The sequence below is a fragment of the Aedes albopictus genome, chromosome 3 (genome assembly GCF_035046485.1).
Source record: "Aedes albopictus strain Foshan chromosome 3, AalbF5, whole genome shotgun sequence".
Lineage (NCBI taxonomy): Eukaryota > Metazoa > Arthropoda > Insecta > Diptera > Culicidae > Aedes > Aedes albopictus.
In genome coordinates this window covers 178,032,327-178,051,507 of record NC_085138.1, presented here as the reverse complement: position 1 = coordinate 178,051,507, position 19,181 = coordinate 178,032,327, and the positions used below count along the sequence as shown (strand labels likewise).

Sequence of the window (19,181 nt, the reverse complement as noted above, 5' to 3'; positions counted from 1 at the left end):
ATTAACCTTTCCATAAAATTGAGTGAATTTAGAAAGCATTTTTTTTGGGAAAACACGAAAGAAACGTTTGCATCAATTCCTTATATAATCTCTGTAAAGGTTTCTGGTGAAATCTGTAGAGAAAATTTCAATTTAATTGTTGTTGAAATTTATGTATGAATCTTCATAGAACCTGTCTGAAGTGTCTCTGCAGAGATTTCTAAAAAAAATATTAATCTTGTTTGAAATCCTCGAAGTATTTTTTAAATCTTTGTAAGAACTTCAGAAAGAATCTCACAAATGATTGTTGCAGGCTGATATGAATCTAAGCAATATTCCATTATTAACGTCTCGTGAAATTCAAGACATTCACCGCTATTCCACTCCACCGCTCAATGAGCCCAACAAGCACGAAGTCATTTATATTACACAAACTTTTCCTCAAATTGAAAGCCGTAAGATGACCTTTCCTATGGACTAGATAAAGATTACCCACATTTGCCACATTCCACGTGGTCAAAAATTTATGTAATTTTTCTCGTTCTTTATCTTGTCCTTGGTGTTGCTTGACGTGATTAACGAGATGGAAAATTTATGCACTACGCTTTTTGTCAGTTTCGGTGAAAGATGCCATTCAGGACCAAATAAATCAACCGTCAGATTGTAGCATCGCATCGCTATGGCTGGTGGCTCCGGTATGGCAACCGTCAATCCGCGGCCAAGTCATCTTGTTCCGAGAACGCAATGGCTTGGCTGGAGTTTGCTTGGAGCAAAAATTAATAAGCAATGTCAGGGTAAAATATTCTGCTTATTACGTTGTCAAGTATTCATCGGGGAAAATTGGAATGGAAGTAGAAACTTTATTAAACTTGTCTATAACAGTCTGTGGTCGCTCGCAACAACAACAGCTAAGCCTTAGAGCCTGCAGTGGGGCTTGGCTTTTCGCATTCGGGGTGCGAGGGAGAGTGGAGAGTGTTAGAGAAAGTTGGGGATGTCAACACGAGCGCACCCGCGAGAATTCAACAAGATGATAAGTTGTTGTTTGCTGCGTAGATGTGTTTTGATAGAAAACGCGGAACGAATCACAATAAATAATAATGAATTATGACCGGCAGGATGATGAAGTGTTGGAAAATGTTATTCCTGAATCGGAAAACAAAAGTGAAGCGATTGTTGGCGGGTTTTAAGTTGAGAAGTATAGCTATTGACATTTTGGCTTTTATAATTACTCTTTTTCTCTTGGGGAACTTTCCGCAACGCAGTGCGACAGGCGTTTATACTTTATTTTTTCCATTATTTTTTATCGATATTCACTGGATATCAAACATTCACGAACTTTGGTCCATGTTACCTTAATTACCCTATTATTTTCCCTATTGAAACATTGAACATCTGGAAGCTGGATAACAAAACATATTGACCATCATAATTTTCATTTCAGGGAGTATGGTTTATAACTCCAAATTTGGCTTATTTTGGGTAACCCTTGTAGATCTTAAGGCCTTTACTCGCGGAAGTTCTTGGAGGTCCTAGATCATCTTTGGAAATTATTTCTCTACACAACTATGCTCTCTGGACCTGAAGGACGCTACACTGTATCAGTAATATCACAACAAACCATTGATAACGCTTGTAGATCTTCAGGTCTTTACTCATGGAAGTTCTTGGAGGACCTAGAACATCTGTGGAAATTAGTGTCTTACAGAAAAATTGTTCATGGACCTGTATCATGTTACAACCTATTAGAAATGTAACAACAATCCATTGATTACGCTTGTCGATCTCAACGCCTTTACTCGTGGAAAATCTTGGAGATCCTGGATCATCTTTGGAAATTATTTCTCTACAGAACTATGCTCCCTAGACCAGTAGGACGCTACACTGTATCATTAATGTGACAACAAACCATTGATAACGCTTGTAGATCTTCAGGTCTTTACTCATGGAAGTTCTTTGAGGATCTAGAAGATCTGTGGAAATTAGTTCCTTACAGAAAAATTGTTCATGAACCTGTAACATGTAACAACGTTTTAGAAATGTAACAATTCATTGAGTACGCTTGTAGATATTAAGGCCTTAACTCGCGTAAGTTCATGGAAGACCTAGCATATCTTTAGAAATGAATACTCTTCAGGACAATGCTCAATGGACCTCTGGGATGTTACAACGCATCGGTAATGTAGCAAGAAACCATTGGCTATGTTTGTAGATCTTCTGGCCTTTTCTCGTGGAAGTTCTTGGAGATCAAAATTGGAGGTCATGTTTGAAAATTATTTGTTTACAGAACAATGCTCCGTAGACCTGTAGGATGTTGAACAGTATCAGTGGTGTAACAACAATCAATCGATTACGCCACCTTGCTCCGTGGACCTGTAGGGTGTTGACAGTCTCCTTGATCCTTCGTTTCGTCCGTCTAGGCAGTTCTTAACACCTCAAAATATCCTCTGCGATCTTCCTTGGAAACAGTATGCACTCTACTCCCCATAACCCATCCCTTGTCCCCTTTCCCTCTAACCCCTACATTCAAACCTTACTACTACCCCCCTCTTTTCCTTATTAACTCTCTAAAACAAACCTCGGATATCTGAAGGTGAGGACATTTCAAATATTTTCAGATTTCCCTCAGTTTTTTTACACGGATTCCCGAATTAGCACGGTATTTTTTTACACGGTTTCTCAAATTAACACGTTTTTTACACGGTTTCGCGAATTAACAGGTTTTTTTACACGGGACGTATCCCTCGTGTAAAAAAAGTCCTTAGTGTAATTAACTTCCATTTGGGTTATATGGGACTTATAGTGACCCACTTACCTGATTTCCATCGTACGTCCAGGAACCGAACTTCATGAAACATGTCTGCTGATCGAATGGGAAATATCGTACGTCAATTTCGCACGATGACTTGAAAATGGCTGGCGGAGTCCAGATCACTTTGCCGGTGTAGTGTAGGATTGCCTTGGTTAAGGTTGTGACAACATATTCGCCATCAGCGCTGTGGGGGCAAGAATGAAAAAAAAACTCAAGGTATTATCAAAAGAGCTACATTTTTAATTATAGACTCCGAAATCTAAATGTTCGGGAAAAATCTGTCATTAAAGTTTAATACACAGAGTGTTTTTATTTTATTCGATGGGCTCAATATATGGTGCTTAAATTGCGACTGCTTCTGATTATAATGCAGTCCTGGGTTCATTCTCTGGCCGTCTAGTTTTTCCTAATTTGTATATTTCTAACGCCTTTCTCATTTCTTCTCAACAATATCTACAATAAGAAGCGGTAAACATTCCGGATTCATTCCTTCCAATTTTACAACACAGTATAATCAATAATCTATCATATTATGCTTACAAAATAGCATCCCCTGAACTTGGTGACGCTTTACAGTAACACACAGTCTATCTGTCGCGTTTCGCCAACCAAAAGGCAACCACGTACCAACGTGAACCACTGCCAAGCAGTCATTTTCCAAATGTACTCCGACATTAACAGTAACTTGGTCAGACGTAGAGGTATACGGGCTGCCATGGACAAGCAACTGCATCATGCTTGCCCGAAGATAGAAGATTACCAATACTTACTCACTGAAGATGCCTGTTAGTTAGATGATCTGGTGATTATGGACCAACAACTGCGTTGCTCGTTGGCCACACGATGTTTGATAAGCCATTTGATTGGTGTGTATGTATCTTTAGACCGAAAGGGTTATTTGGCGGAGAGCCGTTTAACCGAATGATTAGTATTTAGGTATAATACCGTAGACCAAATTTTGGTCATCTCAGAACCAACCAAACCACCCCTACCCCCCTCCCCCCTTCCCCTTATAGACTTTTGTCCGCACTAAAATTTGAACATTTTTATGGAGCTTAGACTTTGGCCAGACCTGAACCCTCGCTAGAGGTCTACGTGGTTTGTGAAAGGCCCTTATGATCTTTGAAAGTAAAACTCGAAAGAGTTCTTAATAATTGAAAGATGCGGAAAACTGAAAAAAACTAGGAGTGTGTAATGTCTGAGACATAACCGCAATGTTGACGTAGGACTAATTTTTAACGCATAATAAAGAATTTGGGGCTCACAGATGAAGTAAACGTGTATCTATTCAGCAAAAATAACGGCCAGAGTAAAATCACTATGTGCTAAAGACTCGAAATCTGGCGATTGTTGCTGGTAATGATGATTCCCGTATCATGACGATGATGCTGCCGAGCAATGCCTTTAAAGTTGAAGGATTCGTCATTGAAATAATCGTCATCATTGAAAATTCGAAAGCAGTTTTCTCGTACAAAGTTGAAATTTCCGCAGTGAAAATGTATTCACTGTATTGCGGCTGAAGATTGGAGTAAAGTGAACTTATTTTCACTGCAGAAATTTCAGTTTAGAATGAGAAAACTGCTTTCGAACTTTCAATGATGACGATTATGTCAATGACGAATCCTTCAACCTTAAAGCGCATTTGACAGGTATCCTACTCGATTGGAATGACATTGACAGTAAATTTGGAATTTCAAATACCAAATATACAGCGGTGTATATTTAGTATAAAAATTAAACTTTATCGATAAACTAAACTATAAAAAATTAGAATTAGTTGAATTTTTAGAAATAATTGAATAATGCTCCAAATAACTCTTTCGGAAGCTTTGGGGCCCTTAAAAGAACCATTTTGGTATAATTCATTGCCACCCATGCCGCCACCACCGATTGATCCGAAAAGAATCGAGGCTTCATTGGACAGAGGGCGGTGCCACCCGCTTGCTCATCCGTTGAAGCGGATCTTTTTTGGGATCTCGCTGCTGCTGCCGCCGACAATCCATGAAAGAATCGGGGCCCCGGCAAACGAAAAGTGACGCCAATCGAATTTTCGTTTGCCGAGGCGGATTTTTCTTTGGATGTTGCTTCCGCTGTTGCTTCCACCACCGATTGATCCGAAAAGAATCGAGGCTTCATTGGACAGAGGGCGGTGCCACCCGCTTGCTCATCCGTTGAAGCGGATCTTTTTTGGGATCTCGCTGCTGCTGCCGCCGACAATCCATGAAAGAATCGGGGCCCCGGCAAACGAAAAGTGACGCCAATCGAATTTTCGTTTGCCGAGGCGGATTTTTCTTTGGATGTTGCTTCCGCTGTTGCTTCCACCACCGATTGATCCGAAAAGAATCGAGGCTTCATTGGACAGAGGGCGGTGCCACCCGCTTGCTCATCCGTTGAAGCGGATCTTTTTTGGGATCTCGCTGCTGCTGCCGCCGACAATCCATGAAAGAATCGGGGCCCCGGCAAACGAAAAGTGACGCCAATCGAATTTTCGTTTGCCGAGGCGGATTTTTCTTTGGATGTTGCTTCCGCTGTTGCTTCCACCACCGATTGATCCGAAAAGAATCGAGGCTTCATTGGACAGAGGGCGGTGCCACCCGCTTGCTCATCCGTTGAAGCGGATCTTTTTTGGGATCTCGCTGCTGCTGCCGCCGACAATCCATGAAAGAATCGGGGCCCCGGCAAACGAAAAGTGACGCCAATCGAATTTTCGTTTGCCGAGGCGGATTTTTCTTTGGATGTTGCTTCCGCTACTGCCTCCACTGCCGATGGATCCGAAAAGAATCGAGGCTTCATTGGACAGAGGGCGGTGCCACCCGCTTGCTCATCCGTTGAAGCGGATCTTTTTTGGGATCTCGCTGCTGCTGCCGCCGACAATCCATGAAAGAATCGGGGCCCCGGCAAACGAAAAGTGACGCCAATCGAATTTTCGTTTGCCGAGGCGGATTTTTCTTTGGATGTTGCTTCCGCTGTTGCTTCCACCACCGATTGATCCGAAAAGAATCGAGGCTTCATTGGACAGAGGGCGGTGCCACCCGCTTGCTCATCCGTTGAAGCGGATCTTTTTTGGGATCTCGCTGCTGCTGCCGCCGACAATCCATGAAAGAATCGGGGCCCAGGCAAACGAAAAGTGACGCCAATCGAATTTTCGTTTGCCGAGGCGGATTTTTCTTTGGATGTTGCTTCCGCTGTTGCTTCCACCACCGATTGATCCGAAAAGAATCGAGGCTTCATTGGACAGAGGGCGGTGCCACCCGCTTGCTCATCCGTTGAAGCGGATCTTTTTGACGTAGGACTACGTCTCTCTTTTCTATACCGGGTGTCATTCTAAATTTTCAGAAATCAGCCGCGTTACGTTTAAAGTGGAGATTTTGAGCGTTAATAGCTCAGCCATTTCTTGTTGAATTTTCAAAATTTTGGCACCAATCGATTGCAAATCTTTACACCAATTATGTCCAATAATAATATTTGCTGTTTTTCAATAACAAACTATTGAAAAATTGGGAAAAGTGAACCCATGTTTATTCCAGCCAATCACGATCGAGCACATTTTGGAGCACATTTTGGATGCTCCCGTCGAATATAAAAGCTACTGCTTCTTCGCATCTTCCCTCATTTGCCTTTGTCGTCTCGAGGTGAACGCATCGAACGAGAGCTGCCCACTTTCTTCGTTTGCGTTTTCGCTCATTATTCTTTGACGGCCGTGTTGGCTCGGCGTCGGTGGTTGCCGGCAAGGGTGCTGTTGCACATTCGCCTTCAAACCGTCTAACGCGGCAGACGAAGGAAAGAATACGTTTCATCGATTGCTCGGCGGTGGTGGCAGAGGCAGCAATATCCACAGAAAGATCAGCGACATACGAATTTGCGAGTTGCGTCGCTGTCCTCGGGGCTCGGTCCTTTCGCCGATTGATTGGCGGTGGCGCATTGATGATAGCATCAGGAACATCCAGGGCAACAAGCGGCGGGCCAATTTTCGACGGCGTTCAGCATTCAGCACGGAGGAATCCAACACGCATTGCGTGGCATGATAAATTCATGTCATTTTTTGTCTAAAATCGTCCAATATTCAATCGGTTCTTTTCAGGACCATAGAAAATTATTCATCAAGAGTTGTGAATCAGATAATTATTTCATTCCATCATGGATCGGTAAAAGTGTGGTGCAACCGAAAAGTGAAAGATTGAATGCTTGGTGGCCCCGCAAGAATGATGATGCCGGCCACTAATGGTTCCATCCGGAATTTATCAACCCTATCCGAACCATTTTTCGTGAAACATCGATAAATTATAACGTTGTTCGAGTTAAAATGATCTTAACCTTACAATATTTTGATTACTTTATTCGTTAAATGGAAATTTTCTCATTTCTCGGTTGATTAACCGTTTCAAGCGTCTGGTGCATGCGGGGCGGGTCATGCAAATAAAATATACTGAAAAGCCAGCCGAATGGGAGGAGCTTCATCTGCTAATCTAGGGCATAAAAGCTGCTCCCTCTGATTTCTTTCGTCATTTTCGTTGGATCAGTCAAGCAGGGTGGATGTCACCTCCACACCTGAGCACTACCCATCGGCGACTCTCGGCTATCGTGCTGATAGCGTCATGAATCTTATCCACGGCAGAAAGCGGCCTACCAATTTCCGGTGGCATCCTGCAGGATTAGCACGGAGAAAACCAACACGCATTGCGTGGCAAGGCGGTTTCATGCCATTTTCTTCCTGAAATCGTTACTTTATCAAACGGTCCTTATCAGGATCACCAAAAAATGATTCTTCAAGAGTTGTAAATCAGATAATTTTACTCCATCAATCGAGAAAAGTGTGGTTCACCCGAAACATGAATGATTGAATTCCGGCCACTAATGGTTCCACCCAGAATTCAGCAACGCATTACCCTATCAGAACTATTTTCCGTAAAACATTGTTTAACTCTAACAATTTTCGAATTAAAATGATCTAAATCATCCAATATTTTGTTTACTTTAACGCTTAATGAATTTTTTTTCCATTTCTGGGTTGATTAATCGTTTGAAGCGTCTGAAGCAGGCGGGGCGGGCCATGCAAATGAAATATTCTGGAAAGCCAGCCGAATGGGAGGAGCTGCATCTGCTAATCTAGGGGTATAAAAGCTGTTCCCTCTGATTTCTTTCTGGATTCCGCCAGACTGAAAAAATGTCGAATGTCGGGTTAAAGTCGGGTCAATTTTTATCGAATGTTGGGCCACTGTTGGACCAACATCGATCAACTATTGGGTCTATGTTAGGTTTGGTGGCTAAAATCAAAATAGGTGAATGATAGGTTGATGTCGGGTTTGACGTCATCAACTATGGTAAAAGCTTTAAACCTACAACACCACAAATTTATGCTTCCTAGCTGGGGCTCAATTGAATGATGTGCCTTGACTGAGGCTGGAGCTGAAAATTAGTAAAAGCTCGAGATCAGTCTTACCCAACCAATCACAATCAAGCATAGTTCTGTGAGGCGACACGACGAAACTTATATAAGTGGTGCACACACTCATTTCGATCATTTCATCGGCACACACAGCAGCGGACGGACAGCACTGAGCGGCAGCAAGATCCCAAAAAAGATCCGCTTCAACGGATGAGCAAGCGGGTGGCACCGCCCTCTGTCCAATGAAGCCTCGATTCTTTTCGGATCCATCGGCAGTGGAGGCAGTAGCGGAAGCAACATCCAAAGAAAAATCCGCCTCGGCAAACGAAAATTCGATTGGCGTCACTTTTCGTTTGCCGGGGCCCCGATTCTTTCATGGATTGTCGGCGGCAGCAGCAGCGAGATCCCAAAAAAGATCCGCTTCAACGGATGAGCAAGCGGGTGGCACCGCCCTCTGTCCAATGAAGCCTCGATTCTTTTCGGATCCATCGGTGGTGGAAGCAACAGCGGAAGCAACATCCAAAGAAAAATCCGCCTCGGCAAACGAAAATTCGATTGGCGTCACTTTTCATTTGCCGGGGCCCCGATTCTTTCATGGATTGTCGGCGGCAGCAGCAGCGAGATCCCAAAAAAGATCCGCTTCAACGGATGAGCAAGCGGGTGGCACCGCCCTCTGTCCAATGAAGCCTCGATTCTTTTCGGATCAATCGGTGGTGGAAGCAACAGCGGAAGCAACATCCAAAGAAAAATCCGCCTCGGCAAACGAAAATTCGATTGGCGTCACTTTTCGTTTGCCTGGGCCCCGATTCTTTCATGGATTGTCGGCGGCAGCAGCAGCGAGATCCCAAAAAAGATCCGCTTCAACGGATGAGCAAGCGGGTGGCACCGCCCTCTGTCCAATGAAGCCTCGATTCTTTTCGGATCAATCGGTGGTGGAAGCAACAGCGGAAGCAACATCCAAAGAAAAATCCGCCTCGGCAAACGAAAATTCGATTGGCGTCACTTTTCGTTTGCCGGGGCCCCGATTCTTTCATGGATTGTCGGCGGCAGCAGCAGCGAGATCCCAAAAAAGATCCGCTTCAACGGATGAGCAAGCGGGTGGCACCGCCCTCTGTCCAATGAAGCCTCGATTCTTTTCGGATCCATCGGCAGTGGAGGCAGTAGCGGAAGCAACATCCAAAGAAAAATCCGCCTCGGCAAACGAAAATTCGATTGGCGTCACTTTTCGTTTGCCGGGGCCCCGATTCTTTCATGGATTGTCGGCGGCAGCAGCAGCGAGATCCCAAAAAAGATCCGCTTCAACGGATGAGCAAGCGGGTGGCACCGCCCTCTGTCCAATGAAGCCTCGATTCTTTTCGGATCAATCGGTGGTGGAAGCAACAGCGGAAGCAACATCCAAAGAAAAATCCGCCTCGGCAAACGAAAATTCGATTGGCGTCACTTTTCGTTTGCCGGGGCCCCGATTCTTTCATGGATTGTCGGCGGCAGCAGCAGCGAGATCCCAAAAAAGATCCGCTTCAACGGATGAGCAAGCGGGTGGCACCGCCCTCTGTCCAATGAAGCCTCGATTCTTTTCGGATCAATCGGTGGTGGAAGCAACAGCGGAAGCAACATCCAAAGAAAAATCCGCCTCGGCAAACGAAAATTCGATTGGCGTCACTTTTCGTTTGCCGGGGCCCCGATTCTTTCATGGATTGTCGGCGGCAGCAGCAGCGAGATCCCAAAAAAGATCCGCTTCAACGGATGAGCAAGCGGGTGGCACCGCCCTCTGTCCAATGAAGCCTCGATTCTTTTCGGATCAATCGGTGGTGGAAGCAACAGCGGAAGCAACATCCAAAGAAAAATCCGCCTCGGCAAACGAAAATTCGATTGGCGTCACTTTTCGTTTGCCGGGGCCCCGATTCTTTCATGGATTGTCGGCGGCAGCAGCAGCGAGATCCCAAAAAAGATCCGCTTCAACGGATGAGCAAGCGGGTGGCACCGCCCTCTGTCCAATGAAGCCTCGATTCTTTTCGGATCAATCGGTGGTGGCGGCATGGGTGGCAATGAATTATACCAAAATGGTTCTTTTAAGGGCCCCAAAGCTTCCGAAAGAGTTATTTGGAGCATTATTCAATTATTTCTAAAAATTCAACTAATTCTAATTTTTTATAGTTTAGTTTATCGATAAAGTTTAATTTTTATACTAAATATACACCGCTGTATATTTGGTATTTGAAATTCCAAATTTACTGTCAATGTCATTCCAATCGAGTAGGATACCTGTCAAATGCGCTTTAAGGTTGAAGGATTCGTCATTGACATAATCGTCATCATTGAAAGTTCGAAAGCAGTTTTCTCATTCTAAACTGAAATTTCTGCAGTGAAAATAAGTTCACTTTACTCCAATCTTCAGCCGCAATACAGTGAATACATTTTCACTGCGGAAATTTCAACTTTGTACGAGAAAACTGCTTTCGAATTTTCAATGATGACGATTATTTCAATGACGAATCCTTCAACTTTAAAGGCATTGCTCGGCAGCATCATCGTCATGATACGGGAATCATCATTACCAGCAACAATCGCCAGATTTCGAGTCTTTAGCACATAGTGATTTTACTCTGGCCGTTATTTTTGCTGAATAGATACACGTTTACTTCATCTGTGAGCCCCAAATTCTTTATTATGCGTTAAAAATTAGTCCTACGTCAACATTGCGGTTATGTCTCAGACATTACACACTCCTAGTTTTTGGGATCTCGCTGCTGCTGCCGCCGACAATCCATGAAAGAATCGGGGCCCCGGCAAATGAAAAGTGACGCCAATCGAATTTTCGTTTGCCGAGGCGGATTTTTCTTTGGATGTTGCTTCCGCTGTTGCTTCCACCACCGATGGATCCGAAAAGAATCGAGGCTTCATTGGACAGAGGGCGGTGCCACCCGCTTGCTCATCCGTTGAAGCGGATCTTTTTTGGGATCTCGCTGCTGCTGCCGCCGACAATCCATGAAAGAATCGGGGCCCCGGCAAACGAAAAGTGACGCCAATCGAATTTTCGTTTGCCGAGGCGGATTTTTCTTTGGATGTTGCTTCCGCTACTGCCTCCACTGCCGATGGATCCGAAAAGAATCGAGGCTTCATTGGACAGAGGGCGGTGCCACCCGCTTGCTCATCCGTTGAAGCGGATCTTTTTTGGGATCTTGCTGCCGCTCAGTGCTGTCCGTCCGCTGCTGTGTGTGCCGATGAAATGATCGAAATGAGTGTGTGCACCACTTATATAAGTTTCGTCGTGTCGCCTCACAGAACTATGCTTGATTGTGATTGGTTGGGTAAGACTGATCTCGAGCTTTTACTAATTTTCAGCTCCAGCCTCAGTCAAGGCACATCATTCAATTGAGCCCCAGCTAGGAAGCATAAATTTGTGGTGTTGTAGGTTTAAAGCTTTTACCATAGTTGATGACGTCAAACCCGACATCAACCTATCATTCACCTATTTTGATTTTAGCCACCAAACCTAACATAGACCCAATAGTTGATCGATGTTGGTCCAACAGTGGCCCAACATTCGATAAAAATTGACCCGACTTTAACCCGACATTCGACATTTTTTCAGTCTGGCGGAATCCAGAAAGAAATCAGAGGGAACAGCTTTTATACCCCTAGATTAGCAGATGCAGCTCCTCCCATTCGGCTGGCTTTCCAGAATATTTCATTTGCATGGCCCGCCCCGCCTGCTTCAGACGCTTCAAACGATTAATCAACCCAGAAATGGAAAAAAAATTCATTAAGCGTTAAAGTAAACAAAATATTGGATGATTTAGATCATTTTAATTCGAAAATTGTTAGAGTTAAACAATGTTTTACGGAAAATAGTTCTGATAGGGTAATGCGTTGCTGAATTCTGGGTGGAACCATTAGTGGCCGGAATTCAATCATTCATGTTTCGGGTGAACCACACTTTTCTCGATTGATGGAGTAAAATTATCTGATTTACAACTCTTGAAGAATCATTTTTTGGTGATCCTGATAAGGACCGTTTGATAAAGTAACGATTTCAGGAAGAAAATGGCATGAAACCGCCTTGCCACGCAATGCGTGTTGGTTTTCTCCGTGCTAATCCTGCAGGATGCCACCGGAAATTGGTAGGCCGCTTTCTGCCGTGGATAAGATTCATGACGCTATCAGCACGATAGCCGAGAGTCGCCGATGGGTAGTGCTCAGGTGTGGAGGTGACATCCACCCTGCTTGACTGATCCAACGAAAATGACGAAAGAAATCAGAGGGAGCAGCTTTTATGCCCTAGATTAGCAGATGAAGCTCCTCCCATTCGGCTGGCTTTTCAGTATATTTTATTTGCATGACCCGCCCCGCATGCACCAGACGCTTGAAACGGTTAATCAACCGAGAAATGAGAAAATTTCCATTTAACGAATAAAGTAATCAAAATATTGTAAGGTTAAGATCATTTTAACTCGAACAACGTTATAATTTATCGATGTTTCACGAAAAATGGTTCGGATAGGGTTGATAAATTCCGGATGGAACCATTAGTGGCCGGCATCATCATTCTTGCGGGGCCACCAAGCATTCAATCTTTCACTTTTCGGTTGCACCACACTTTTACCGATCCATGATGGAATGAAATAATTATCTGATTCACAACTCTTGATGAATAATTTTCTATGGTCCTGAAAAGAACCGATTGAATATTGGACGATTTTAGACAAAAAATGACATGAATTTATCATGCCACGCAATGCGTGTTGGATTCCTCCGTGCTGAATGCTGAACGCCGTCGAAAATTGGCCCGCCGCTTGTTGCCCTGGATGTTCCTGATGCTATCATCAATGCGCCACCGCCAATCAATCGGCGAAAGGACCGAGCCCCGAGGACAGCGACGCAACTCGCAAATTCGTATGTCGCTGATCTTTCTGTGGATATTGCTGCCTCTGCCACCACCGCCGAGCAATCGATGAAACGTATTCTTTCCTTCGTCTGCCGCGTTAGACGGTTTGAAGGCGAATGTGCAACAGCACCCTTGCCGGCAACCACCGACGCCGAGCCAACACGGCCGTCAAAGAATAATGAGCGAAAACGCAAACGAAGAAAGTGGGCAGCTCTCGTTCGATGCGTTCACCTCGAGACGACAAAGGCAAATGAGGGAAGATGCGAAGAAGCAGTAGCTTTTATATTCGACGGGAGCATCCAAAATGTGCTCCAAAATGTGCTCGATCGTGATTGGCTGGAATAAACATGGGTTCACTTTTCCCAATTTTTCAATAGTTTGTTATTGAAAAACAGCAAATATTATTATTGGACATAATTGGTGTAAAGATTTGCAATCGATTGGTGCCAAAATTTTGAAAATTCAACAAGAAATGGCTGAGCTATTAACGCTCAAAATCTCCACTTTAAACGTAACGCGGCTGATTTCTGAAAATTTAGAATGACACCCGGTATAGAAAAGAGAGACGTAGTCCTACGTCAAAAAATACTAACACAACAAATCCATTGTCGGTAGAACTGAAAAGAACTACATATAATCACATATTTAATGGACACCCATCTCTCGTTCCACCGGATTTTCGTTCACCATTACTGGATACGAAAATTGGCATGAAGCTGGCTATTGGCATTCAAATGAAACAACCCACCCTGCTAGTTTTAACATTTTTCACTATTATACAAAGTTTAGGGATTCCCTTGGTCCACACAATAACTAACCATTAATTATTATTTATCCCAGTATTGAAGAATTTATTTGTGCCTTTTATTACAGAAACCCCAATAGAACTTCCCAACACATCTTTCCCCACCAAAATTGAACAGGTTTCGACCTATTCGAAAATCGTAGCTACATACCACACGACAGGATATAATATTGTGTCGAATGTAAAGCACATGGAGAACATGTGGGAATTGTCGTGCAAATGTTCACACATACGAACAACCTCATGAAAAGGCATTCGTTCGTTACTGGTGATGGTTGTACGCGGCGGAGTGTCATAAATAAAGCACGAATTAAACAAAAACGATTATCGAAAACGGTCCGGAAGTTGTAATCGCTTACCATGCATGACGAGCAATCCTTTTGGCAAACATTTTCGCACGCGCGCGCGGTCTTGCATTGATTTTGGGGATCGCATACATTATTGTCGCGTCGCGTCGCGTCGCGTGCGCCTGATGCGACACGCATATTCAATGCAACCGCGAAAATGGGGGGTAGCCGTTACTATGGTCTGTCTATTTGTATGCTGCACCGAGAATGGAAATCTCAATTTTCATTTTCCATGCGAGCACATTATTGCAGGAATAAATCATAGGTTCATATATTTAGATATATTCATTAAAAAAAGGATAAATGTGCCAAATATTTAAGTCAGTATGATTTAATGAATTACTATATAAATTCACATGACTTATTTTATGAGTTCATATATGATTTTACATCCACAACGAAGGCAAACATCGAAAAATCAATATAATAAAATAATCAACTAATGCATTGCAATGAGTCACATCGATCAAAAAAATCTATTATAAAAAAACACGGTGTGTCGATTAGGAGAGCGTCCAACATAGCTGTGGTCCTCACAAGTTCCTACCTTAAGCTTCCTTGGGTCAAGCGATGACAAAGCCTCCAGCTAAGTTGAGTACGAAATACTCCTCCACCGAAAGCTATGCTTAAGGACTTAAGGAGACAGCCCCACCACGGTGGATAGGGGTTCTTAGGCCAACAATGTACTGTTTCCGACAGACATGTCCAAACACTGCACTGTACGAAGAGTCGATATTATGTTTCCAGTTCAAAACCGAATTAGCGACATAAAAGAATATATACTTGCGCTGCTTTTGCCTTGCGTTAAAAACAATGTCGGAAGTGGGGCGCTGTATTGTACACCTGGTATTCTATGCAGCGCCCCACTTCCGACATAGTGTATAACGCAAGGCAAAAGTAGCGGAAGTAAAAGAAAAAATGTCGCTAATTCGGTTCTGAACTGGAAACACAATACTCAAACACACCACCGTGGGTGCCAAACCACCACCTAGCTCTCGTGTTTCATAACGAGCACTCAGCGTGCCTGGCTCAACACAGGTGTCGGTGGCGGTGCTCAGGCATTGGCACGGTGTTTTGCGCTTCGGTTAACACGGAGCCCGAGTGTTTCCGATTATGCAAAACACTCGTGCGAGTTCAAACGCTCTGTACCGTTAATTCTCCAGCACCGGTGTCTTTCTCGTCCATTCTGACTCAGTGGATCTGATGCAGTCAAGCTACCACGCACTGTGGTCGAGCTCACTGTTTTGGTGTTTCAAACATTCGGAAACACTCGGCCTCCGTGTCCAACCAAAACTGAAACACGGAGCCGAAAGCGACACGAGTGTTTTGTCAGTCGCACTGCGTGTCCATCAGTAGAAGCTGAACGAAGGTGGTGATATGAACACACACGGTGGTGGTGTGTTTACGGGCAAACACGCCACCGGTGCGGCACGGTTTGGGGCTGTCCATAAACCACGTGGTCATTTTTTTGAGACTTTTCAATCCCCCCCCCCTTCCCCGGCGTGGTCATTAGTCCATACAAAAATTTTTATTTGTCCATACAAAATGGTCATTGGCCGAACATCCCCCTCCCCCCCTCATGACCACGTGGTTTATGGACAGCCCCTTTGGTGTTTTGCCCATGTCTGGTTTCCGAAACCCAAAAACTGTTACAGAAACCGAAAATGAAAGATTGTGAACTGATTCAACGGCAATGATTTTTAGCGCGAAACAACAGACAAGAATTGGAACTTGGAATGTATTAACCTTAGCCCAGCAGGGTAAACTGGCACAACTTCTGGTACCGACTTTTCGAGCCCTATAAGCAGAATACCCTCTTCGAATGTGTAATCAGTTTCGTACCTTTTAATTTCGCCCTATTTTGCTCTATGACAGATACGCGTATTTCGACTACCACCTGTAATCTTCCTCAGCGTCAGTTATCCGCAACTTGTCAATAAGGTATGCCATATGAAGCTTGAGATTCTAGGACTGAGCAAAGTTCGTTGGCCGAACTTTGGAGAACACAGATTGGCGACGGGCCAAATTCTGCTATATTCTGGTCTACGAGGTGAACACGCTCCTCGCCACCGTGGAGTCGGTTTCTTGCTCAGCGCTCACGTCCACGCTGCGCTCATGAAGTGGGAACCTATTAATGAGAGGATAACTGTAGCCAGATTCAGAACACGAGCTCGAAACCTTACCATGATCCTATGTTACGCGCCAACCGATGATGTCGAAATGCAAGACTTTTTGAGAAGCTTCACAGCGAACTGAATGCAATCGTGGATCCTCATGGGCGACTTCAACGCGAGGGTTGGTTCCGACAACTCGGACTATGAGCACGCCATGGGATGCCATGATCTCGAAAAATCAGCGAGAACGGAGAGCTACTTTCAGAGTTGGTTATTGTGGGATCGCTTTTTCCTCACCGATCAGTGCACACAGTGACATGGGTTTCCCGTGATGGCTTCACGTAAAATCAAATCGACCACATCTGCATCAGCTGAAAATGGAGACGAAGCCTTCTTGATGTGCGGAACAAACATAGCTCCGACATTATGTCCGATCATCATCCGGCTTCGCATTGCTAGGATTCATCGACAGGAGGAAAAAATCGAGCGCCGGTTCAACACACGCCGACTGCAAGACTAATGAAAAGGTCCTTCGTTGAGGAGCTAGAGAATCGTGCTGCGGATATTTCAGAAGGTGGAAGCGTAGAAGATCAATGGAGTGCCATCAAGAACGCCTTCATCGCCTCCGGCGAGAATAATTTGGGTGAGCTACGCAGCCGGAGAAAGCAGTGGATCACAGATGATACCTGGAGGAAGATAGAGGAGCGAAGAAACGCCAAAGCCGCGATAGAGCGAGCGAAAACACGAGGAGCCAAAGCCGTAGTTCGTCAGCGCTACTCGACTCTCGAAAAGGAAGTGAAACGCTCATGTAGACGGGACAAAAAAGCGTGGGCGGACTCCCTAGCCAATGAAGGCAAGAAAGCTGCAAACACCGGCGACATCCGTCTCCTCTACGATGTTTCACGTCGCCTTAGTGGGACCAATATGAATGCTACGATGCCAGTGAAAGATATGTAGTTACGGACCCACCCGGCTGACCAGTTGAAACACTGGTGCGAGCACTTTCGAAACCTTGTTCAAGTATCGGCCACGCCATCAACACCTCAGCATGATCCGCCAAGGGTTCGACGCGTTACCCGTACACCGAAGCTCCATCAGTGCAGGAGATAGAAACAGCCATCAATTGCATGAAATCAAACAGAGCTCCGGGGGTCGATCGCATATCAGATGAGATACTAAAAGCTAACCCCGTAGTATCCGCACAACTACTGCATTAATTATTCTGCAACATATGACCAAACAAACCGTGACATTTCCGGCTGACTGGATGTAAGGTGACCAAAAAGGGTGAGCTGACTGTATGCGATAATTGGCGGGGCATTATGTTACTGTGTATCGTTCTCAAAGTCCTCTGCAATGTAATCCTAAACCGGATACATGAGAAGATTGACGCAACTCTCCGACGGCAGCAAGCAGGATTCCGGGCCGGACGATCCTTTGTCAACCATATTGTCACGCTCCGTATCATCATGGAGCAAATCAATTAATTCCAAGTGTCTCTCTACCTGGTGTTCATACATTACGAAAAAGCTTTCGACCTTTCCAATCACGGAAACATGTGGGAAGCCCTCAAGCGCATGTCCCTGAAAAAATCATCGGCCTTATTGAAGCTCAGTACAGGGCATTTTAGTGCAGAGTACTGCAAAACGGTGTTTTGTCCGATCTCATCCGGGTCGTTGCTGGAGTGAGGCAAGGATGTATACTATCACCGCTACTGTTCCTCATCGTAATCGACGAGATCCTGGTAGGTGTGATTGACCGTGAATCAAATCGTGGATTGCTGTGGCAGCCCATTACCATGGAGCACCTAAATGACTTCGAAGTGGCGTTGCTCTCCTAGTTCAACGGCGCTCTGATATGCAGAGCAAGCTCGATGATTTTGCCAATCGCTCCTAAGCGGCAGGTCTTATCATTAACGCCAACAAGACCAAATCGTTGGATGTAAACACGGACCCATATAGCCGAGGCGGTAAACGCACGGATATTCAGCATGACCGTGCTGAGGGTGACGGGTTCAATTCCCGGTCGGTCCAGGATCTTTTCGTAAAGGAAATTTCCTTGACTTCCTTGGGCATAGAGTATCTTCGTGCCTGCCACACGATATACGCATGCAAAATGGTCATTGGCAGAGGAAGCTCTCAGTTAATAACTGTGGAAGTGCTCATAGAACACTAAGCTGATAAGCAGGCTTTGTCCCAATAAGGACGTTACGCCAAGAAGAGAGAAGAGAGAGACAGATGAAAAAAAGCTGTTTTACCATCAACGAATTGGTATGTCAGCGATTTGTAATTACAGCGATTGTAATACATATTTTGATCCATCACAATTTTCTTGTCGGAATCCGTTTTTTGTTGTTGTTCGCAGTACACAGCTGAGAATGATTATTATTGCAAATAGACTCACAGTAGAACAGTTCTTGAGCTATTTCTTCTGAACGCGTTGAACACTAGGCTTCAATGCTATATTTATCAGGAAAGAACATTAAACAAAGATAAACTTGTACTGCGCTGCGCTCAGTCTCAGAAATTTTAAACTTCTTGACATTTCTAGTCTGGTGAAATTGTTGAAGAATTTCATGTTAATAACCAAGTTCTTCTTTTGACAAACTTACAAAATTGGGGGATTTCTTTGGAAAGGAAGTGTAGTTGTGAGTTAATAAACATATATTTACAAAACATAAATGTAAATTTACGAAAGATCTGAAGTCTTTCCTAAAGAAAGTCAAGAAAGGTAAATTGCTAAATATTTCAATTATGGAAGGTCAATTTGAACATTTTTAGAGTAACATTTCAATAAGTATTTGGGGATTTTCAAAAATAATTCTAAAGAAAATTTACCGTTTCAAAATTAAATTCT

General features: G+C 44.2%; 1 protein-coding gene across 1 annotated transcript in view; it reads right to left on the bottom strand.

Moving 5' to 3' along the window:
- LOC109403316 (acetylcholine receptor subunit alpha-like 2) overlaps nt 1-19,181 on the bottom strand; it is a 113,977-nt gene that overhangs the window by 59,293 nt on the left and 35,503 nt on the right. Inside the window, exon 4 of the mRNA XM_019676124.3 lies at nt 2,792-2,972. Within this exon, the coding sequence (XP_019531669.2) occupies nt 2,792-2,972 (181 nt within the window). The remainder of the gene's footprint in view (nt 1-2,791; nt 2,973-19,181) is intronic.